The 25193-nt window shown below is 34.0% G+C and overlaps 1 protein-coding gene across 7 annotated transcripts; it reads left to right on the top strand.

Moving 5' to 3' along the window:
- The first annotated feature begins 9356 nt into the window (after nt 1–9356).
- On the top strand, nt 9357–24560 carry LOC110101407. Of its 7 annotated transcripts, none has more exons than XM_020829290.2 (7): nt 9357–9687; nt 10743–11185; nt 11753–11938; nt 12515–12622; nt 16910–17098; nt 17171–19239; nt 23684–24560. In XM_020829290.2, exons 1-7 carry the CDS (start codon nt 9612–9614, stop codon nt 24219–24221), a joined length of 3609 nt encoding a protein of 1202 aa, XP_020684949.1. In that variant the 5' UTR covers nt 9357–9611; the 3' UTR covers nt 24222–24560. The 7 variants fall into 7 exon arrangements, with proteins under 7 accessions (XP_020684949.1, XP_020684948.1, XP_028552785.1 ...); XM_020829289.2 differs by having other exon boundaries at nt 9358–9687; nt 16895–17098; XM_028696952.1 differs by lacking the exon at nt 9357–9687 and adding an exon at nt 11339–11433 and having other exon boundaries at nt 11045–11185; nt 16895–17098.
- Nucleotides 24561–25193: the final 633 nt, after the last annotated feature.

Raw genomic sequence — 25193 nt, 5'->3', positions numbered from 1 at the left:
ACTCATTTTTTAAACAAAAAAATGCAAAAAATAAAAAGCAGTAAAAATAAACGACATAAGATTTATAGTGGTTCGGTCTAAACCAGACCTACATCCACTCCCTAGAGGCACCCTCTGAGTATTACACTAATACCAATAGTGTCTCTCCTTTTGCTCCCACAACAAGGCGGAGAAGCCTTTACAAACACTCTTTCCACCACTACCCGGTATAGTAGAGAACCGTTATCCTTTTACACTATCCCCAGTGTTGGCATAGAACCGTCCATCCTTTCACACTCTCTTAGTGTGGGTAGAGAACCCTACATCCTTTCAAACTCTCCTAGTGTGGGCAGAGAACCCTTCATCCTTTCACACTCTCCTAGTGTGGGCAGAGAACCTTACGTCCTTTCACACTCTCCTAATGTGGACAGAGAACCCAATCTCCTTGATAGATCTCCTCACAAGAAATCTAGAAGGAAGAAAGAAAAGAGTGAAGTAATCTCAAATCACAAGTAGGAAATCTTACCTTTGAACATCAAGCGAAGCCTTCACGCTCTAGTGGTAGGAATCCTCCTTTGAATGCTCTCTCACACTCTCTCCTTGACTCTTCTTCCAATAAGCACGAAGATCAATGAGCAAAAAGATTGGGTGGTAGTAAAAATTAGACCTTTTTTAGGAGAGACAAGAAAACCATCCAAAATTGCAGAATTTTTAAGTTAACACAAATGGATCGTCCTGTACGATCGTGTATCGTCCCGGACGATTTTACTTAAAGTGTTGGAAACGATACTTATGAATATTGGTACGAATTGTGTTTGTACATGATTATCATTCCGTACGAACTAGGTTCATCTGGATGATCAGTTATTCCATAGGTCGATTCCAAAAAGGGCATAACGCCGCCAGATACTGAAGTGTTGGTTCAATTCATCCTGGGACGATCAGGATTTTGTCTGGATGAAATTCTAATAGAGAGAAAATCGTTCTGGGATGATTTTTGAGTTCATCTGGATGAAATTCTTACGGAGGCCAAGTCGTCCTGGAACGATTATAGATTTTGTCTAGAAGAAATTCTCACAAAGCCTAAATCATCCTCGGACGAAAATAATTTCGTCCTGGATGATCAGTACCTAGAAAAATTTTCTCGATTCCTGATCGTTCCATTGCTTGTAAGAGGAGACAATTGACCTGATCGTCCTGTACGAACAAGGTTCGTCCCGTACGATCAGTACAACTTATGTAAAATCTCCTTATGTGTGTGTGTGTATTTTTATTCACTCAATTACAATCACTCCCTCTCAATTTAAAGAACAATTTAAAACTTCAATTTACAAAGGATTGTATGTTGAATTTTGATTTGAAGTCTTCAAGGTTTGGAGTTTGATTTTTCAGAAATGTTAGTACATACAAAAGCAAAAACAATTCTTCTAAAATGTGTTAGGAGATATATACACATAAAATGATATTTGGAATCATCAAAAACAATATAAGTTGCAAGAATGTAAAACATGTTAATAGCAACTTTCTTAACATCACCAACTTATGTTTGATGGCTAATAAGCTTTATCAATCAGATCAAGAATAGGTATATGACTTAACTTATGAATAGCTATTTGATGTTTTTGAAATGATTCATAAAACATATAAAAAACTCAAAAAGATGAATGTTAGGTTGAATTTAGATTTTCTAGTGTTACAAAAAGAGCATGAAATTCTTAGGAATGATCATGCACTAATTGATAGCAATCACATAAAACTATTGGATGAGTTTGATGAATTGAACAAATAATATAAACTATTGAAATCATCCCATACTAAACTTGAAAAGGATTTTAAAACATTTATGAATGAATATGATAATAGAAAGCATTACTTGAAAGTTGATAATACTGTGTTAGAAAATACAAATTCATTTTTTAAAAGCACAATTAAAAGCATATGAGGAAAATAGGATTCCACCCACACTTGAATAATTTTTTAATCTTGATAGAAAACAAAAAATTTAAAACTTATAAAAAATAGTTTTACTCACGTAAATTGAAAAATTCTTTTCCTGGAGTTAAATATGTTTTTTATGGAATGATTGGTCATATATCTCACACATGCACTATTCTTAGTAAATCATATCTAGTGTGGAGACCAAAGATGCATAAAATAAAGCATATCAAATATGCATCTAGATTAATTTTGTTAAGAGGAGATCTCAAACTTGTTTGAGTTCCCAAGACTAATATTTGATTATCTTGTATAAATGCTCTCAGACAAGACCATGTGAGAACATTTGGTACCTAGACAGTGGATATTTGAAGCATATGATTAGAGACACTACATAATTTATATCGCTGGAAGCCAGGAATGGAGGCATAATTATACTTGGAGATTATACCATTAGGAAAGTGATAGGCTTGTGTATGATTAGAAGCTTGAACTATTTTTTTATTTAGAATGTTTTACTTATAGAAGGCTTAAAGTATAATCTGCTGAGTATTAGTCAACTGTGTAATAAGGATTATAGTGGAAATTTTTTTCTCACTAACTGTATAATAAGCCAAAATAGCATTGATATTTTGAATAGAATTAGGATAAATAATGTGTACATGCTTGATTTAAATTGTATTAATTATCCTAATGCTTTTTATCTAGAAACAATTTTTGATGAATCATGGTTATTTTTTATTTGGAAAGAGTTCGTATTTTTGTTGGTGTCTTTTTTATTTTTAGGTCGATTATTTTTTTATCCTCATGGGAATTCCTTGGTATTTAGTTAGTCATTCATTTTGGGGGAGCTAAGGAGAAAAAATATTTTCAATGTCAACTCAAATAATAATTTTTTTGCCATTATCAAAAAGGGGGAGATTGTTACAACTTAGTTTTTATATCATGTGTGCTTTTTATGATTCCAAAATATTATTATATTGACTATTATTTCTCTTAATATATATTAAAAATATTATTTTTGTTGTTTGTGTGTTCTAATGTTTCAGGAAAATCATACTCCATATAGTTGAAGACTTCAAGTTGATAAGATTAGGGTTTACTATTTTTGAAGTCTATTCTTTTTATACTTTTCATGAGTTTGAGGGAGTGTGATTGTAATTGAGTAACCATGCACACACACACATTAGGGGAGTGTAAAATTTTGTAAATTTTTTAAATTAATCGTACTGTATAATTTTGAATTGTATGGGATGATTTGGGTTGATTGTTCCTACAAAAAGCAGTTAATCAACTCATGCTAGAAAAATTTTCTAAGTCTTATTCGTACTGTAAGAAGTTAGCTAAATACATTAACCTTCTAGAGTACAAAATAGATACGTACAAGTTTGTCTCGATAAACTCCTAATTTTTTTTAAAACTATTTATATTGTACGATCTTAGGTTCATACATAAGACGTCTAGAGTACAAAATGGTTGCGTATCTTTTCATCCAAATGAACAGGTAAATTTTTTGAACTATTCGTACAATACGATCATAGGAATGTACATATGACTTCCATAGTACGAAATGGTTGGGTCCATTTTTGTTCCAAATGAAATATGGTTTGATTAAAATAAACATACTATACGATATGGATTTCATACAATATATTATTCAAAGTACGAAAATGGTTCATATTGAATCGTACTAGATGAATCTGTTTAATTTTGAACTGATTGTACTATACAATGTCAATTCATACACAGGTAAATCATAGTACAAAATTGGTTTGTATTAGATCGTACGAGCAAATTTTGAATTGTTTGTACATATGATTGTCGAACGTACTATACAATCATGGATGGCCAAAATTGAAAATTTCAATTTTTAGGATGGTTTTTCATGACTTTTATATATAAGGTCCTAAAAACTGACTGTGGATGAATCCTTCTTTATATTTTCTTTGAGAGCAAGTGTAAGAGTATTTTGGGAGAGTGTTTGAGAGAGAGTTCTTGCAAGTAGAAGAGTGTGAATGGTTCACAAGATTACTCAAAGGTGAGAATCTCTTTAGAAGTGTGGTAAATCTCTTCCTTACTTTTTTTAAGACACTCAAGAGAAGATCTTTGGAGAAGATCTGGTTCTTTACCGACACTGAAAAGGTGTGAAAGGATAATTGTTCTCTGCCAACACTTGGAGAAGTGTGAAAGGACGTTAATTCTCTACTGACATTTAGAGAGTGTGAAAGGATGATGGTACTCTGCCAACACTTAAAGGGGATGAAAGGTTGACGGTACTCCATTGACACTTGAATGGTGTAAAAGGATGAGGGTACTCTACCGCACCAGGGATTGGTGGAAGAGAGGATAATTATAAAGACTTCTTTGCCTTGCTATGGGAGAAAAAGTAGAATCACTTTGGTAATAATGCAATACTTGAAGAGGGAGTCTTCATGAAGTTAATTTTGGTCTAGTTGGATCAAACCACTATAAATTTTTGTATTTTTTATTTTAACGCTGTTTTATTTTTTTGGACTTTTTTTTTTTGTGGTTGAAAAGTTTTTGATTTGGAAAATTTTCTTTGTGCAAAAATTAGAAAATGATTTTCTATAATTTTAAATTTTTTTAAATTTTTTTTTTTAAAAAACCAATTCCCCCCCCCCCCCCCCTACCTTGATTATCTTTGAGACAATTGCATTAGGTCTAACAACATATACAGACTTTTCAGGGTTATGCAATGTACATCACATATAAGAAATCATTTTTCATATTGATCAAATTAATGCACCTAAAATACTTAGCACTGTAATTAGAACATCAAAACATATATTTATTATCATCAAAGTCACTAGAATATGTTATGAGGCACATAATGCCAACACCAATGAGATCTCAATAAGGAAGGGGATAATAATAAATAATTTTTCATATTTTCTCATGCTTAATTTAATAGTGGGATGGTCGATCCTTATCTTAAAATATAGTTGAGCAGCTAGGGAACATGAAAAAAACTATAATAACATGGACATATTTTTTTAGGGTTTTGGAATCTTTTGGATAGATATAATTAATGCTGTTAAATGTATGATTAGAATAGTGTACACTTTTTTATTCATTTCATTAGAATCCCAATAAGCTCGATGGATAAGAGGAATTCAAATTTACTCTAACTTAGAATTAAATTTTAATGACCAATTCAACATGCACATAATTACAAGATAAGTCATAAATATGTGCATTATAATTAAAATTAGTGAAATACCTAATAAGCATTGTAAAAATTCATTTTGCAACCATCCAAAATTTTCTTTTATGGTAGGATAAATTGGCGATATATTAAAATTAGTGTTATCCCCATGAGCCTTGGTGTAGGCCACTTTGATTTTGATGATAACAAACACGTGTTTGTTGTGACAAATGTTTTAAATTTAGTGTTGTAGGTCTTCACAAATGATCAAACCAAACCATGGAGGAAGCTGCTTAAAGCTTGGGTGGAGATTGAATTTGGGGTACTTTTTCTTATAAACACTTAATAATGTTTTAAACATAACAAATGGGCTATGGTTTAACTAAGGTAATTAACTATTTATTTAACCTATTCCCATGCCAAAATTCAAATCCCTCCATAAGGATTTTATTTCAAGAAATCCCTCCTTAGGGATTTTATTTTATGAAACCCCTCTATTAAATGTATTTAATTAATTTGATCTCTATTAAACCGCTTTAATCCATGAGATAAATTCTCATTGAATGATTTGAAATCCCTCTTTCCTAATATTCTCTCGCTCAAACTTTCATTAAATCTCTTCCTAACCATTTTTATTTTTCCCTCATTAATTCCATTCTATTTTATTATGTAACATGATTAAACTAGATCAAATTTCATGTTAATCCTGTCCCTTGATTCAATTACTTCCTTAAAATATTCCTTCTAAGTTCCTTGGTTTACTTAAGGCTAAAAACAACTGAACATCAATTCCTTCTCCACTTGAACCTCCATCAACTTAATGGCATCCTTAAGCAATTCTTTCAATTTTCTTGGAGGATCTTTCAGCTCTTTTTAGAATTCTCTTTGAGGAAATTTACTGGGGTGTAGGCTTTACCTTGGATCAAGCTTTGGTGACTTCTTGCTAAAATTTTCTTTATTTGATCATAATATGCTATAAGAGCTTTGTAGTTCTTTATTTAGCTTGAGTTTATGTGATTCATAATCTCATCTTTACATCTTATTCACAAATCTAAAGAGAAATAACATGATTGTGATTCTTGGTGCAAATTAGTAATAGTTTTTTTTATTGAATTTAAATCTAGTTTGAATCATCTTGTGACCTTGTGGGTGAATCTTTTGAAGTGGTTTTGTTTCTATAGAAACTCCATCATATCAGTAATCAAAATTATATTTTTTCCATATTTTATTTATGTCAAAATTTTTTTCAAATATCACAAGTCTTTTTGATGATCGGCTAGTTGTGGATTTTCAATTTATATGTTTTGGATCCAGTTTCAATCTATTTATGATTTTACTTAAGATTATTTTTTATTGGTTTTATCAATTTAGAGTCATCATCTTATTTGTGATTGAATTCATATTTTCCTATAATTTATAAAGATTAAATCCTATTGGATTATTCTATGTTATTGAGTTAACTAGTGAGATATTCTAGTGAAAATATTTAGAGACTTGTTTTCTTTGTCTTATGGTTATTTTATTAAATATTTCTATGAGACCTAATTATTATATCTTATATTAGTGACTTAAATCATACACTTTGAAATCCTTTTGATTTTTAAAATATTAATGTTGGTAGGTTCTTTAAGTGGATGCTTGATATATTGTGTATACTAGTCACAAACATCTAGATTTAAAAAGTTTCATGAAACTCTTTTTAACTATCTATCTTATAAATTAAATCTCTAATCATTTAAAGATTTGAAATCATTATTATATTATTTTATCAACAAATTTAAAATTATTTTTATTGTAGACATTTTTTTCAAAAAATATTTTAATTATATACCATTTTGTGATTTAATGGCTTATTTTGTAACTTGGTTTTGCCTTGTATTTGAATCACCTTTGGTTTATCTTATATATTACTCTATCTATCATCTAAGGTGTCTTTAAACTTATTATTCTAAAAATTTAAAATTATAAAATAGCACTCGTTGGTCTGAATTTTTTTTTTGTTAAAACCCTCGGAGGGGCCTACGCGTTAAATAAAAATCAGGTTCAGAGTCATTATGGAAACCATCGGCTCACTGCTGCTCAAACGAGCTACAAAATAAAGAGAGAAAAAATCTACGAGCCAATTGTCTCTGCAACAAAAAATTACAAGGTACCCTAATAACATTCTAGTGATGCTATAGACAAGCATCCAAAAAAGAAAGATCAAAAGATAACAATAAAGCCCAATCTTTCTGCCAAAAAACTCGACGTCATTCCTAACCAGTTCCATCTGCAAAAAAGAGAAACTACAAGAAAGAAGGCTATACCAAAACATAATATTAGTAAAAAAATTATCAAAAGATGGATAAATAAGGAAACAATAGACAAAATGGATCCAAGTGAGGTCAGTCTCAGAATTTAGATCACAAGAGCTCAGAGAACTTTCATTAATACTAGACTCATTTGGAATGTCCACAAGCCACTCAATCCTACCAGAGGGATCAACCAAATCCCTATCAAAAGCATTCTACCAACACTCGTTGGTCTGAATTTTGTGTAATATTAATTGCCTTGACTTAAGTGTAGTTTTAAACTAATCTTGCCATATTTTGAATTTAACTCTTAAATAATATTTTGTGTTCTAAATTTCTGTCATACCAACATATTTTTCAAGAAAATTTTAGCAATATTTATTTACCAAAATAGCATACAATTTTCAAGTACTTATATTGCTTAATTGACCACATCACATAGTCTTGAAAAATTATTTTAAAAGTTGTTTTCTTGCATTTTTCTTTGCAAATAAATTTATAAATGTCATTTCATCATATTTGCACCTTCATATAATAAAAAATCAATGAACAAACTCATTTTTGTTTTTGTGATTAAAATTTTATTTTTGTGGGACTTGAGAATAATTTCTTGAAAACTATTTCTTTGTGAGTTCTAAATTGTTACACTTATTTTTACATCTTTTGTGACTTGTATTATTAATATGAGGTTCTCACTGTTGTGTGAGGTAGTTTCTTCTGGGTGATAGTAATATACAGCTGTTGTAACCTCTTAGGTTGTTAGTTGAATTCTAATTTGGGGTTGGACTAGGCGTGGAGTAGGCCAGTTTTATATTTGGGCTGAATCACATACAAATTCTTTGTGTTCTCTTTATTGTGATTTGTTTTATTTTTTATGCAACACTCATATCACTAAATTTTCTACAAAGCAAAGGAAAATTAAATTATTTTTTAAATTACAGCTCTAATTAGTGTACAACCCAATTCACCCAACACCCCTCTTGAGTTGCCATACTGTTTCTTAATTAGTACATGACTATATAAAATAAAAATATGAATCATTAAGGGAATGATACTCATTAATCATTATATTACTTGAGTAGAATGTGTACTTATATAGCAGTTTATTAATTGATTAGTGTCACCCATAGGCACATTTGCATCTAGTAGTATGAATGATAAATAAATGGTGAGGAAGTAAAGAGCAATGGGATTATGCTCAAGATGAGCATCAATGAGGTTCATGATGTGTGAAGGAGAAGATGAGATGCAATAACAATGAGATCTCATTGGGGGAAGAGCAATGTTGGGATTCATGAAAAGACCTTGTCGGGGAAGGTTATGGATGGGATTGATGGTGTGCGAAGGAAGAACTAATGGGGTCTAATTAGGGGAGGACATTACAGGAGTCCCGATGAGATCTTATTAGGGAAAGCCATCAAAAGAGTTGCCAATGTTTGTCTGATGAAGAGGAAAATTTTATGGTAATGATAAGTTATCAAAGATTAATCTTTTTTATATTATTTAAAAAATTTGTGTTATAAGAGTAAAAACTAAGTTTTAAGTATTCAATATGTTAATAAGATAGTTTTAAGTGTTATGTATGTAATCCCCCAACTAAAAAATTGACTCGAACTAATCATATTTGGTTGGCTTGGTTTAGTTGTTAAAGTATTGATTAATTAGTTGTAATTTTGACTTTCTTTGATTTTTAGTTACTGGTTATATTGCTAATATATATATATATATATATATATATAAATTCTTCTTACTATTATTTAAGCTAAAAAATCAAACTAAAATGACCTATATAGTATTAAACATAATTACATATTGATTCATAAAAATCGAACTCAAATGATCATATTAAATTTTTATTAGGTTTAATTTAACAATTAAATTACCATAAATTTAATTTTCTAAATTTCATAATTTCAATAGCTAATCATTCCTATGGACACGCCCTAATGCAAATTGCGCACGCCGTATTACTAATAGCCTTGCAGCGGCATCTGCTGTCCATTGGATCTCCCTACCATTTTTTCGAATACAGTTTAAAACCTAGCTCTTGCACGTCTTTTGCTAGTTCAGGTTCGTACAATACTGCTGGCTGCTGCACTGCTTGTAGGTTTTCTTATCAACGCAGTAGCGGGCGGTTTTGACGAGCAGAGGACATTGTGTTGCTTGGGTGTTGATCAGTGAACTGAGTTCGTAGACACTCTGTCTCCGTATGGTGTAGAAGGAACTAAGGGTCGGAGTGGATGGAGAAAATATCCGCGACATGTGCTATGGAATGGAGTATTGAGCTTGAGAAAGGGCTTCGATCGAAGAAGCCGGGCAAGTGATCTCAATTTCCCCTCTTTCCTATTAGATTATTTCTTTGTGTTTGAAGCCTAGGCCTACTTAACGTTTTATTACTGTCATTTGAGGGTATTTTATTTTTATTTTTTTCTTTTAGATCTCAATTATAGGCATTTCACTTATTTTAGTGCTGTAAAATTGGCATTTTGCAAAATCTCTTGTTGGTTCAGCACTTTTATATAAATGTACCTTCGTTATTGTAAAAGTTTGGGCAGAGGAAATGATTTTATTGAATTTTGAATCAACAGATGTTAAACATTTGCGTTCAACTTTTAGGCTTTCCTGCCAAGTGCTCACTTTAAGAGTTGATGGTATATCTTCAATGCAATGTGCATTGGGTTGAACGGCAAAAAGTTTTAGATAATTAGCTTTGGCATGATGGGCTGCATAAAAACGTGCAATTAAATTGCCTATTCACGTGAATTAAACCAGTAATCATAGAAATTAAATGTCAGAATTGCTATTCTTCTCTAAATAAACTTAGAAGTGATTGTGTTGTGTGAATTTCTTCCCTTAAATAATGGATTGTGAGAGTTTACCTTTACTATAGTTGGATAAAAGACCAATGTAAAAAACTATGAAAATGGCCCAAATTTATATAAAGTAAATTTTAGAAAAAATTAATGAATTTTGCAGTTCATGATGGTTTAAGTCCTATTTTTAGATTATTTTGTAATTTATATTGTATTTTAAGTGAATTATATGCATTCAACATATTATTTTTTTTTTGCACTATTAGCAACTAGTTTTTTCTTGATAACTCATTTGTAGAAAATAGCATGGTATTCTTATATTAAGTAATAATGAGTATAAAGAATGAATGCAATGCTTAAATTGTTATTTGGTTGTTTCCTGGCTGGACTAAAGGCCAGATCCATGATCAATACTAATGATTCACTAATAAAGAAAATTCAAAAAATGTTCATGAATTTTTTCTCTCACACTCACATACTGGCGCACATTTCTTATTTTCTTGTACCATTCTAACCATGTGAGATCTTGCTTTTTCTTCCTTGTTTTTCACTATGTAGGTCATCGTATCGAGGCAATAAAACGAATTGGTCATAAACTTCAACAGTGGAGCATGGAACCTAGCATAACCTTGGCAATATCAGATGTGTACGATATGGTTCCAGGAGAGGATATATTATTTGCTAACACAATCATTCTAAGGCTTGCTGATGCTTTTTGCAATGGAGATATTGAAGTAAGAAGGTGCATCTTGAAAGTTTTCCTTGTGGAGTTGCAGCACATCACCAAAAAGGGAAAAAATTATGATGGTATTTTGGCAAGGAAGAGGGTGCCAAATCACTTAGAACTGCTTAAAAGGCTGCTTACTGTGTATGACTCTGGTGATCTTGAAGCGAAGTGCTTGACTTTGCGCATGTTTGGTTGCTGGGCTTGTCTAGCAACGGATAGCTCACATATATGCTTTTTGATACATAAAAGTATGCAATCAAACCATGATTTAGAGGTGAAGCCAATGCCTTCCTAATGAAATTTCCTCTTTAAATGCAATTCGTTATATGCTTAAATCTATAAAATTTTGTTAGCATTTGTTCGTTACTCTTGTTTGTTTTGATTTAAGCATGAATCCATCTAGAAACATAATTTGCTCAGTTGCCAGGTGGATCATGTGAGTTCTAGAAGACTATTCTAGTGCTTTGTGAGGGGCTCTTAGCTGGTGGCAAAATTTTACAGATTTAAGCAATGGATTTCAAGGTAAATGCAGGAAAATTGGCTGCATTTACATTGTAGTATTTTTAAAGAATACGTATCTTAAGAAGTTGTTTTTTTTTTTAACTAAATGAAGCAAATTTATATCAATCAAACAGTCCAATAGTTATTTTACTTGCACTCCCCATTGCAATTAATTTTGACATAATCGTATAGCTTTGAGTTTAGTTTCATTGCTTTCCTATCAGTTGAGTTATTAGCTTTTCCTTGAATGCATGCAATGTTAGATTGCATGCTTAACTTTTTTTTTTAAAAAAATAAAGTATTTAGCATTTATTTGGGAAACATGTACTATTATGTACAGGTAAAGGCATCGTTATTTGCTGCTGGTTGCTTTTCTAGATTGTCCGAGGATTTTGCCTACATTTTTCTGAAAATACTGATTAGTATTATTTCTTCAATAACAAGATCCCCAGATGTAAGGTTAGAGGCGGTTCGTGCTTTGGCTAAACTGCAATGCTCATCAGCTATTACCGAATATGCATACCAGGTATTTCATATCCAAATACCATGATTCTAGAAACTTCAAAAGATTACTTCAAGCATAGATTATGTGTTTTGAAAATTCCTTTAAAGCATTTCTTCATAGATTTTCGGAGATAAAGCAACCATGGCAAAATAACCCCTCTGCTTATTTTCTTATTATTTTTTGTATATCCCAAGATATTTAGAATTTACATACAAGCTTCAGTTTGCGCTACTATTTTTTTGAATAATTTTTTCTTTAACTGCATCATTCTCTCTGCTGTGAGAAGTTAGCATCATTCTCTGCTGTCAGAAAACTTCTCGTTTTCTGGGCAATTAATTCCAATATTCTGGTCAAATTATGTATTAACTGGTAAGGCGGATATATTTTTTGTCACATATATGGCTTTATTAATTCTTTTTGGGCAGCCAAAATTTTATGGCAAGGATATGGTTGGGCTTTATGCTTCAACTGAGATTGAATTGCTTATTGGTCTGTTATATGAACTCCACCAAACCTATGATTAGTTGCGAGTATGCTTTATTTGTAGATTTTAAGATTCTGTTGTCATTTTTTTGTTGCATTGCTTACACATAACAGGCTGGTAGAAGAGTGTTGTTGGATTTGCCAGTTGATGATGTCAAAGCTGAGATGTTGTCATCACTCTCAAAGCTTGCTTCAAAGACAACCTTGATATACCTTGATCAGGTATCTTTTGTTGTTTAATGGTGCCATTTTATTTATTTTATATTTTCAACCCTTCTTGACTTCATATACAGTTTGGTTAAAGTTTGCAGATCAAAAGTGATTACCTCCACTTAATTTACACACATTTATGCAACAAGTATCATTAAGGTATAGTTTTTTTTTGACGGAATTGTACTTTTTGAAGTGATTGGAGTTGAGGTCTCTGGATGTATGAGTGAAGGTGCGAATTGTAGAATCAAATTTTGTCATTTTAAAATGGACAACACCTTTTGGGTGCTTCTAGTTTAAAATGTTGGTACTGTTGTTAGTCATTAAGGAAAAATAATTTACTAAATGATAATCAGTTTAGTTGAATGTGGTTAGTGAACTAAATAAACTAAAATAAGCCATTTGAATACATCTGAAGTCAGAAGCAAAAATGAATTTGCATTCAAAGGAGGAAAGGTAAAATATGGAGGCCCTACACTAAGGAAGTTTGGAATTAGATTCTCTTATGGGTAAGGTTATAAAAAGTCATTAAAAGATGGCAAGCATAAATGATATATATTAAAGCGCTGATGTCAATGTGAAGGGGTTAAGTAGGTAAATGCATAGAAAGCCTTACTTGACTAGAATGTTTCATTCTATATGAGTTAGCACATGCACCTTTGCTCACTCACAAAAATGCGCCCGAACCTCGACTTCTAAGTTAGGATTCCATTTTTCTTGGGATAGATTAAAGTTTAATTGCCATATTTCCTCTGAGGTTTATGTTAGCGTTTATTTTTATCTAGGGTTAAACTTTCTATGGCACGGGCCTCCAATTCAACTAAACACCAAAATCATAATAAATTAAAATCTACATAAAATCATCTTGGTCTGCTCGGGATCTCTAAGAGGTGGTAGCCCATAATTGCTAATTAGATTATCTGGATGTTATGGCATATGGTTTTTTAACGTTGTGAGACAGAGATCATTGATATTCCTGGTATTACTGAATCATAGGATCTTGATCGAGTCTATTTCTATCCCACACAAACATTTCCCATTAATTCATATGAACCTCATAATATTAAGCTAAAAATTCAATTATAGCAATGTTATTATCCTTAATCGAGAGTGCTCTACTGTGATTGAAAGGGTAATTAACTATGAGGGCTTGTGCTCATTAAAAATTTAGATCTAAAATCTAAATATTTATGGTATAAGCATCGAGGGAAATTGATGCAATCAAGGTGCTATGTCCCTTCAGTTTCTATTCATTGGCCGCTGGGTTGTCTCTTCGTAGGCCTTGTTTCCCCTTGGGAGCTGTCCCTTAGGTTTGGGTTGTTGTCCCTTTTGTTTGGGCTACTATCCCCTCGGTTTTTGTGCCCATTGGCTGCTGTTTTGATGCTTCATTTTTCCCTAGGCTGTTGTCCCTTCGGTCCCTATTTGTTGCAGCTTTTGAGGAGTTTCTAGTGGTTGTTTGGGTGATGCTTTAATTACCTTGCATTAAATGCTTTTTCCCTTTTTTCTCCTCTATAAATGGGGTTGTTTGGTGACAGTTTTAGGGAGAATGTGATGATTTCTGGAATATAAAACCTATGGGTTTGTTCTAGCTTGCAAGCTAGCCTCCTTTCCCCTTCCCCTCTATTACTTTAACTCAGTTTTCTACCTCTTCTTCTCTATCCACTGTTTCCGCCCATTTATATCTTTCTTCTCTTAATTAATATAAATTGTAAGTTGTGTTCTAGTATTTGATATTATATGTATTTTTCTATGTTTATGGTAAGGAAAACTCTTAGTTTGCAATCTTAAATTGTGTAATTTTTTTTTTTGTTGCATCAGAAATTTAGTTAATTAAAATTTAATCTACTTCATGGAAAATGGAATCCTAACTTAGAAGGTGGGTTTTCTTTCATTTTTTTATAAGTAAATAAATTTATGGTGACTCCACTGGGGATAACTTTTTTCTTAATCTATTGATGAGTTACTTTAAAATTCAGTGAATATTGAATGGCTAATGATGCTAATCATCATATAGTTCCATTCACCCAATGCACATGGTCATTAACGTTGAGCTTGCAATTCTTTTATTGTAAAAGTTCAGGCTTTAAAATCCCAAGTTAACCCAAACTTTTATAAGTTGCATAATGGGTACTACTAAGACATGGCATCTGTTATTAACATAATGTTAATGACAATGAAGCTTGAGGAGTGATTGATGGTTTGATTCCACTAGGTCATCATTAATGTTCATTATGCTAGAGCTACCATCCATTCGAATGTTGTAAGATTCATCCTCTAGGCCATCACTAATGAAGCTGCATCACCCAAGAGGTGGGTTGTTATTGACCAAGCTGTGGTTCCGACAACACGGGCTCATCTCTTAATCAAGGGGAGGCAACCTAATGTGGTCATTTTATATAAGCCATGATGCCAATATACTAAGGCTTTTGAGATAACTACTACTGAGATAGCTCCCAAGAGAGCCTCTAAATTGTCAATACTGTCTACTGCAACTGATCTGGCCCTTGTTGCCAAGAGGAATGCTTATGAGCCTAAAATCAAACTAACCATTGTTGACCTAAAAAAAAAATGAATGATGATGAGACTCCCATAGGACTTACTTTTACCCTTAAGAGGCATAATGTTAAAGTCTCCTCATCCAGTACTAAGATGTTAAGAAAAGCCAGAAGAACGGTTAATGCTCGACTACGCGCTGAAAGTCCAGAACTACACTCTGCAATGTAAGAGAAATTGTCACTAATAGTGGCTTATATTCCAACAACTAATGGCTTTGAGCCATTGCGTTGGCTAAAAAGGAATAGTTCCAAGGGGATATAAAGAAGTCCTTTCGGGACACATTTCGATTGATACCAAAGAGACAACAAAAGGAGGAGGAATCAGTTTCCTCCGGATCTATAAAATATTATAGGCTATCAAAGATAGTGTGGTCTTCAAAAGAGACTAAAAAAGCCTAGTGATAGAAGCAACTATTCGACCATGATTTACTCCTAGGAGAATAAGATTTTGAGAAAGCCTCATGGTGGGGATCCCAAATGAGTTCCTCTTTATCATGATAACAAAATATATTACCCGCACTCTGAACAAGATCCATATTATGAAAATAAGTTGCTTAGATAATATCATAGCAACACTCCTGGAGAAAACCATGCTTAGAGGTATGATAATAAAAGGAGGGGCTCGGCACATCTTTCTTGAGCGAACAAGCTTTTAAAACAAATGTTGGTAAGACTAAGAGGGGTCATAAAACTGATCCAAGGTGGTGGGAAGATAGAGATGATAATATGATCTTTTATGTTCAATTTTTTTAAATTCTGTTGAAGAACTTTTATACATGCTTTTTAGTTGAGAAAATACCCCCTTTTTTACTTTATATTTTTTTATTGTATTGAGGTGTTTTACATGGTTCAAAAGGATTTAGGTAATATGCATTCATTTTGTAATTGGATTTTATAAGAATTGGAGAATTTGTTATTTGAAGCTTATTCTGGCATGTTTACTCAATTTATACATTCCTAGGAAAATGCTCCTTTTAGTAAACGTCCAAAATCAAGGATAGGAATAATTACAAAATTAAGTGCAATATAAATCTGACAATGGACACCCCATCATGCATTTTCTTGACTAATAAAATGAGATGGAAAATCCCTTGGACTGGTGAGGTGGCCTTGATCCCCAAGGCACTATTAAAAGCGGTGGTGGGAGCTATCGTCTTGATTGCTGTAGCTGACTGGCAGCATGAATAGCTAAACAATTTGCAGAGAGCTCCAGCTTTTAAAGGTTTTGACTGTCTTGCAGTGATGAGGGCTAAACCGGGGGTGACATATGGCTCTCAGTGTGCAGGGAAGAATAGCTTGCAGGAAGCTTCAACTTGTGGTAAAGGGGTTGGCGGTCTTGTGATGTTAAAGGGTGGCATGCTGAAGGGCAGTGGAGGGAATGTGCATTTCTTTAAGATTGAATCTTTAATTAGCATTCATAAAGCTAATCCTAAATGAACTGTCTTGTTGGCAGTCTTTTCTATGTTATAGTTCTTTTGAGTTACCTCTGCCATGCTTGTCAATTGTTCAGGCTTAAGAATATTTGATTATTTTAACCTACAATGTGACTTTTTATTCTTTTTAATTAGTTTCTTTGTTCTTAACACTTCGAAGAACTTCTGAGCATGCTTATCACCCTTCTTTTGGGTAAAATTAGTGCTAGGGTCTCTTTTCTTGTGTCGTGTACATTCATCCGTCACTGTATTATTTCTGCAAATAAATGATTTTTTTTATTCTTGTTTTGAAACAGCTTGATTTGTTGCAGTCATTCCTAAACCATGAATATCCCATCCCGTTGAAGGCTAGAGCTTTAAGATGCCTACATTTTCTGCTTGTTGGAGGTTCCTGCCATTTTCCTGTCAGGAAGAATATTCTTTCTGCACTATGCAGTATGTTTGATGACAACAATCTTCCGCTTAGTCTCCAATGTTTATCTTTGCAGATTCTGTGCAAGGTAATATGCCTTGAAATTTTATGCTACTATTTATCTGCTATTTCTATTGACTTTTATTTATTCATTTCATAGATATTCTCTACTAGGCAACTAAATCTACCAGTCTCAGACATTCCTGATTTAGTCAAGGTTCTTGTAGTTGTAAAAAATTCGGATATTCCCATGACAAAGAGACGTCTTGCTCTTAACCTTCTCATAGATATTTTGTGTTCCATGAAGAAAGGTGGGAAAGAACATTATGCTTCTTCTGCAAATTGGCTCTCCAACATTGCCCAACTCCAAGGTAGTTCATCTTCTGGACCGCTGACTTCCAGTGGATGTAGTCTAACACTACTTATCAACAATATTTCTTTTTTGATTATGGATCAAGTGAACTTCCTAGTGAAGGAAATAATTTGCAGTTGTCATAAGGAGGTGAAATGTGTTGAGAATCTGAAGTCTGGCAGTGAATTATTTGTATTGAAGAAAGAACTCAAGAGCATACTTTATCTTATTTTACGCCTTGTTCAAGAGGACTCTTCATCATGTTTGGTTGCTTTTAGTAAATTAAGATGTATTGTGCACTATCTGGTCAGTTTGCTTACTGAGGGTAGAGGTGAAACATGCATAGCTTCTGAGGCAGTTTCACCTAAGGAAACAAATTATGAAACGAATGATATTGTCTTCAGGCCCTTGGAGTCTGATGGAGAGAAAATTACTGTTATTTTAGCGTTTATATTGTGCTTATGCAGGTTTGCAAATGCTTGTATCAGCATTCTTCATGAAACTAACTCAATAACCAGTGAAGTGCGACATATACTAAAGGATGTTGTTAATTGCATTAAGCTGTCTGAATGTTCGTGTTATTATTCATTTGAAGTATTTTGTCTTATAGTTCATTCATTTGTCTTTGATTACGGTTTCAAAGAAGTTAAAGGGAATAAAGTAAAAGTTGGTGATGAAATATGCTGCCCTCATAGTATTTTCTGGTTTCATCAGGAGTGCCTTGCACTTGACTTCACCAAAAAGATACTAAGAAGGGGTAATTACTGGGAAGTTTATAAAGCTGGAAAATACTCTTGTTTACAAGGTCTGTGGTTTGCTGCTACCTTTTCTTTTCGTAAGTTGATAGATGTTGCAAAATCAGGAAATTACTCTAACTGGATTAAAGCTTTGATGCTATATGTTGGCGGTGAAAGTGAAATCAAATTGCTGCTTTTTCCTAGAGCAGGTTTGGAGCTGATTAATAGTTTCCAGTATTCAAGTGATAGCGACCAACCTTTTAGGTACAGTGGAGGAGAAACAAATGCATGTGTTGGTGAGGGTTATGACTGGAATGCTTTTAGAGCAAATCTTTCTAGGGTTTGCGGCAGAATTTCCTCTTCTGAGAAAGTTTTGGAAGGCTCTGCTGATTTCAATGGCGTATTCTTTTTTCAGAGATGGTTTCTTAATCTCAGAGGCAATTTTCTTCAAATTGTCGCGGAAACTCTTAGTCTTCTGTGTTCTAGTACACTTGCTGAGGAAAAATATAAAAATAGCACTAGGCTCAATCCTTTAAATGCATCAAAAGTCACACATGATATGCATACTCTTGTATGTGCTTTGGCTAGGGTATCTTTTCGGGTCAATAATTTAGCTAAAGGTTATGATCTTCTGGCTACATCTTTCATGGATATTGATGCAGTAAGTTTTCGAGGCATTTCAAGGCTTGGTTTCATTTGTTCCACACTTGCCTTTTGCACTTCTTTTGCTACCAATGTTTTAAACAGATCTGCTTTCAAAAATATTATATCCTCAAGTGCAACTAACCTTGAAATTTATTCAAATCTAAAGATTGTGCAAGATTTAGTTGAGCGATTGATGGATATTGATTATACAATTGCTAGGAAACTCATGAAGTTTATCTTGGCTAAAGAAGAAATCAAGCATGGATTATACTCCAAAATGAATATACATGGTCCTACCCTATTTGATAATGTTTCTTTATCACTCATACAATCTGCTATAAGTGGTATTCTATGCGTCCAAGTTGATTTAGAGGTGGTTGATGATGAAGAGGATCTAATTGCAATTTTTCTTAGGGGATTGCAACATCTTTTTTGCTTTATTACGAAATGGATGGAGATCCCCTTAATCACTCCCAAATATTTTTTTAGCGTGAGGTATGTGAAGGAAAATACAACTCTAGTTGGACCTTGTTTTATATTTCAACATTTTTTTGGATTTTTACATGCATGCAATGCGAAATTTTCCGTAATTATTACATATCTGACTCCTAATTCTTTGTATTTATGATTTTACATGGCAAGTTTTCTCCTTCCTGTAGAAAGATCTCTTTGTTAACTCAACTAGACATGATTAGGATAATCTTAATATACATGCAAGCATTAAACTATCATTTTAGACTACTTTTTTTCAGTCCCATTCAAAACTATTATAACCAATGTTTTATAACCAATTAAGAGCTGTTGGCGAGTTTAACTTTGTGGTTTCTCGGTGTGAGATGTATTACAACTAGAATGGGGGTGATCTTAGGGGTGTCAAAACGGATATTTGGGATTGGTTCAGCTCGAACCAGGAATTGACCTGGGTCCAAACGGGTTGACCCTAACTAGACCCAGTCCTGACCCGACGGGTTAACGGGTTGACCGGACCAGACCCGTTTGTGGGCTCTGAAAATTCGCGCCCCAGCATCCCCTACATAGGAGTTTTAACGATGTTCTGGGTCAAATTTTCAGAAGGCATATTAACTTTGGGATAAAGCACTATCCAGAGATTTCGCCCTCATTTTGTGAGGACTTTATAATATAGTCCTAGGTTTTCCATAGGCGCAAGCAACTATGGTTAATTACCCCTCCGGATCACGAGAGAGTACTTTCAATTAAGGCTAGTCATTAAATAGTTACGAAATACCTAGCATATAGTAGCAATATATGAAATTGGTATTATAAATTTATCATTTTTATACTTAAAGCAGATGGTGGGGGGAATGATGATGAGCCCAATCAAGATCTCATGGTTCTGTCATCCCGGGCCATCGTGGTCCCTAGTCTACTTAGTTAGAGGAGGTAGTCGACCCAACCTGACAGAAGGATTCTTATCGGCAGCCATTGGTTGCTTCGTCCAAGGGGACCTTGTAGACTTGGGGTGGATGCTTGTTTAAGGAAAAAAATTTTAGTCAACCTTAGCTAACAAAAAGCTTTGTGCCTTATTGAGTGCACTCTATGATTCATTACTCAAGGGGCTTTTAACCATTGGAGAACATACGGGCTTTGACCGTAACCGTGATATAGTGGTGCTATTCAATAAAATCACCTGGTCAAATGGCACATGCCACGTCCCCGCTGATGAGAAATCATTTGAGAATGAATTACAATGATACATTCAATTAGATATTTATCTCTTTGTGAGCTGAAGTTACTCTGAAATTTATCATCCTTAACAAACGTTTGCGAATGATGGATGGATATTTGCTTTAAGTTTTAAATAATAAATTTCATTTGAATATTGTAAAATTTATCAAGATTTTGTTCCAAATATGATTTAATTTTGAAATTTGTGGGTTTTTTAAATGTTTGAGATCCCCTCCAGTTGAGATTAACTTTCAATATGGTCATCATCGGGGTGGCATCTCTATAATTGCTTTGATCTTGGAGTCAATTTCGATTCCTTGGTGACGAATAACATACCCCATGAATTTGCCAGAAGAGACCAAAAGCGCATTTAAGAGGGTTCATCTTCAGATCAAACTTTCTAATTATCTCAAATACGATCTTTAGGTCATTTAAGTGATCTTTGCGATCTATGCTCTTAATAACAAGGTCATCAACATAACACTCGACCTTCTGATGTATTAACTCATCAAAAATACGCGTCATTGCCCGCTGGTAGGTGGCACCAGCGTTCTTCAGGCCAAAGGGCATAACCGTATAGAAAAAAATGCCGATGGGTGTCCTAAACGATGTATGTTTTTCATCTTCAGGTGTCATCTTGATCTTATTGTAGCCCGATGTTCCGTCCATAAATGAAAACATATCGTAGTTGGACGTATTATCCACTAATAATTCTGACACCGGAGTGAGAAAAGATTCAAAGTTAATTTTGAGGGCTCGATTAGGTAGCTGTTTAGGCTTGCGGCAAAGAGAAGGAGGTTGGAGATTAGTGTCGGCTGAGAGGGATGTAAGGGCTGCAGTAGAAGAGGAATTGTGACGTGGGAATTTTTGGGCTTGCGAACCAAGAAGAACGGGACAGTAATAGGAGTGGCGTGAGATTTGGTTACACAAGCAGGTCAGTATGCTAAGTTGGAGCTGGCATTGGGAGCTAAGAAGTGACAGGAAAAAGGGTAGCTTGTGAACTGGAAAGAATAAGTGAGAGGCGTGAATGAGAATAATGAGTACAGGATGATAATTTCTTTTTTTATCATTTATCTTGTATTCAGTGGTGGGATGCATGCAAGCCAACACCTAAGTAGAAAAATTTGGCCTTTACCTTAGCATAGGCCATATGGATTTAAAGGTGGCAGAATGGCATGGCTTCGTCAGTACATTGGATAAACAAGTATAAGAAATTAGAAACTATAGATAATAGTTTACATATATAAACATATTTATATTACTATTTTTTTTTTTAACTTCAGGTAACACATCCCAAATGAGTATTACATTTAGAACTATTTTTTATTGATTTTTTTTTTTTTAAGACTATGAATTTTAATATTAGCATAACAATAAATTTAATAAAAAAATATTATAATCAAATTTACACTACTTACATGACATATTTTGAAATAACTTTTGCTTTCTTAGTTAATTTTGATTTTTTATGATTTTTTTTTATTTATCCTGCTTCATATGCTGACAAAATTTTTAATTATCGCGCTCGCAATTTACTTTTCCTCGTCGCCTCATATGCGAGCAAATTTTTTATATTTTCGCATGGTAAATTTTATACAAATATGAAAATAATATTGCAATCATTTCCTGGTATTTTTAACATTTTGTATGCATTGGTGAAGACTGTTTCGCAAATGAATAACCTTCTACTCGTAGTTTGTCGATTTCATCCGCTTTCGCTCAATTTGATTGCGAGAGGTCCCTCTCTGGTTAAATTCGATGCTCTAAACTCATCGACGAAGCTTGTTTAACAAGTGGAGGCCATTTGGATAGTTTTTTGCTAGCGTTGCATCCACTAACACATTGTTGCTCGATTGAGTTGCATACGAACAACTTTTATTTGGTAAATTTGATGTCCTGAATGTATCGATATGATCCATTTTGTAATCGAACAAAGCTTTAATCATTTCATTATGATCGAGGCACTCTGATCTTCGTTCTAAACGATGTCTTATGTGCCACATATGTAAAGGTCAACACCGTTTAACCCAGAATGTGCAGACCAAAGGGAGAGTAAGCAAGTGCTGGCGAAGGGGATGCTAGCGGACGCTGTGTTGGTAAACGTGGCCTGTATGGGGTGCAGGCATGGGAGTGGGTGAGGGTGCGAGAGCTGCTACTAGGGAGCAGACGAGGTGCAAGTGTGGGTATGGGTGCGGTCCATTCGGACACAAGAGCGGGAGCGCAGGATTGAATGCGGTCGCGTGAAGAGTGTGGTAAGTGGGCATGGCAGCTCAAGCGTGGGATTGAGAGAGGGCACGAGCGCAGGCCGGCACGAGCGTTGAGTGCCGGCACAAGATCACTACAGGCTGAACGTAAGCGCAGGATCACAGCATGACGAACCTGAACCCGGGTCATTTTTGGGTTGATTTTTGGTTTTCAAGTCAACTCGAACTCAACTCAATTTTAGAAATAAGTCGGAAAACAAAAACCCAAACCCGACTCGTTTGGCAAATGGGTTGACCCTAATTCAAATTTTTCCGATTGAGTCTGGTTGGATTTTGGGTCGTGTTAAATTTTGACACCCCTAGGTGACCTAATGCTAGCGGGTGGTGATAGTTACATAGATTAATGTAATTAGAATTTAGGTATAGTTTTGCTAATAAGACACTAACAATATAGCAGGGTAGTAGCTCTAAAAGAGTATTGGTGGTAAATATGTATATGTGTGGCTTGTGAAACGTGTATCTTTTGGATTAGCTGAAGTGATTGATGCATTGAGTTTTCAAATGTTAATTTTAATAGATTTTTCTCTTACTACCTTAGAAAACGTTAATTTTTTTTTCTTGGGTGGTTTGGTTTGTAATCTAATTGATTTGACAAGTTCTTTCATGCCTATCCATGTTTGTCCCTAAGGCATATCACCCTAAAAAACTGAACTGATTTATAACTTTCTATTGTGTGGAAATGTCTTTTAAGGGACACCTGAGAAAGATTAGTAAGTTCGGTGGTCTTAAATACAGTGAGTAGATAAGTTTTTCTTGTCATGTGATTTCGGAAGGGATTGTTGTTACAGGGAAATTGATTGCTGAACTAGTTGTTGCGATGTATGACTAAAAAATGTTCTTTCATTGTCTAGTATAATATTGGAGTTAAAATAATATCATATTTTCTCCTTAAGAAGGAAATACTTAAAACTCTAGTATTGCAGGCCCCTTGTTACTCTGATTTATTTAAATATACAGATTCTTCCTGGGTTAATGTTTTCATTCTGCAGGCCTTGTATTGGTTCGGAGCTTTACATTTTCCATGCAAACTCTTGTCATAGAGATGAAATACTTGTTAAATCTGGTGTCCAATTGCCGTTGAATCTTTGCATTAAACTTAAGAATGCATCAAAAAAGAAGTGTGCGAGCATAACTAAGATCTACTGTGTTCTTGCTGTAAGAGCAGCTGATCGCTTTACTAATGGAAGTGGAAGGCTAGCCCCTGCACAATGTCTGCCTCAAACTCATAAGGCTGAGGACACGTTATGGTTAAGTGAGATTCTACTGCTTCTCCTCCGAGCCAATAATGCGGAGACAGATAAAGAGCATCAGAATGTGGTTGATGATGGAAGCTTTTTAGCAACTTTGGCATGTTTTGAGCCCAACAAAATGGGGCTGGGATTCTCAACTTGCTTGCTCAATATTTCACATTTACCTGAGGGTTCTTATCCGATTAAATGGCATAGTTGTTGTGTTGATGATCGTGGATTTTATTGGAATTTGTTATCTTTGAACAATGAATCAGTGTTTACTATAAAGAAGACCTGATGCTGATAATCTGCAGCATCGAGGATTCTCCAATGTCATGCTTCCCTCATTTTTATATAAGAAATATTCCCCTAGGTATGCCTCTTGGCAGCTCCGACAGCAATCAATTTTAGAGTTGTCTTCTCATTCTTAGCTTATCTTTGTATAATTGTATGTGTGTGTGTGAAGAACTTATGCCAGCTGAATTGAGAAAAAACTATTAACTTTGACTTGGTCGGGGTTTTTGCAAAGTCAACTCTCAGCTGTTGTAAAAACTAAGCTCTTTTGGTGAATGTGACCTTATTTTTTATCCTTATGTATTGATTTTGTGCAATATATGTATAATTTGGATTTGGGATCGTTTTTAGGCTTGGACATCATACATACCTAACCATGATTAGCCCAAGGCCTCAGCCTTGATGTTTCCCTGAGAGATTTGGTATTTGTGGCATCGCTCCACAAGCTGCACACGTGCTAAGAAATTCTGGCTAGAGGACTGATTATCTTGCTACTGCATTTATTTATGCTAAAAGCATTATCAAGTAGTCATGGGTGTTATTCTACCTAATCTGATAAGAGGACTAGCATCATTCTTTTCATATTATACCTAAAAATATATATTTCCTACAAGCAAAATGTCAAACACTTTAAACCTTAGTTAATTTACTGGGTTTATTATGATTGGTGAGAAACCGAGATTGAACTTAGGGACTGAAAACTGAGTTGTAATGGTTGAAATCATTGGTTGCATATTCATAATCGAACCCCATGGTTTTTTTTTGGTTTTTTTTTGTTTGTGGTCATTCGTTTACCAATAGACATCATTTGTATGAGTATCAAATGCTGGAATGAGGTGAGAATGGCAGAGTAGAAACAATGTGTTGGATCTATATTTATCTGTGGATGATACTCGATCCTGCTAACAAGAAAATTCAAGAGATTGGAACTTGAGAGAATATTTTAGAAGTTATTGAGAGTGCTAAGGAAAACTTC

The sequence above is a fragment of the Dendrobium catenatum genome, unplaced genomic scaffold (genome assembly GCF_001605985.2).
Source record: "Dendrobium catenatum unplaced genomic scaffold, ASM160598v2 fragScaff_scaffold_853, whole genome shotgun sequence".
Lineage (NCBI taxonomy): Eukaryota > Viridiplantae > Streptophyta > Magnoliopsida > Asparagales > Orchidaceae > Dendrobium > Dendrobium catenatum.
The sequence above is the reverse complement of the archived record's forward strand: the minus strand, read 5'-3'. Positions and strand labels throughout refer to the sequence as shown.

Excerpts from the sequence above, each read along its gene's own strand:
- LOC110101407 (XM_020829289.2), top strand. The coding sequence starts at position 9,612 with ATGGAGAAAATATCCGCGACATGTGCTATGGAATGGAGTATTGAGCTT. Across the intron at positions 11,186-11,752 it reads AATCAAACCATGATTTAGAG|GTAAAGGCATCGTTATTTGC; the intron begins GTGAAGCCAATG and ends TATTATGTACAG. Across the intron at positions 19,240-23,683 it reads AAATATTTTTTTAGCGTGAG|GCCTTGTATTGGTTCGGAGC; the intron begins GTATGTGAAGGA and ends TTCATTCTGCAG.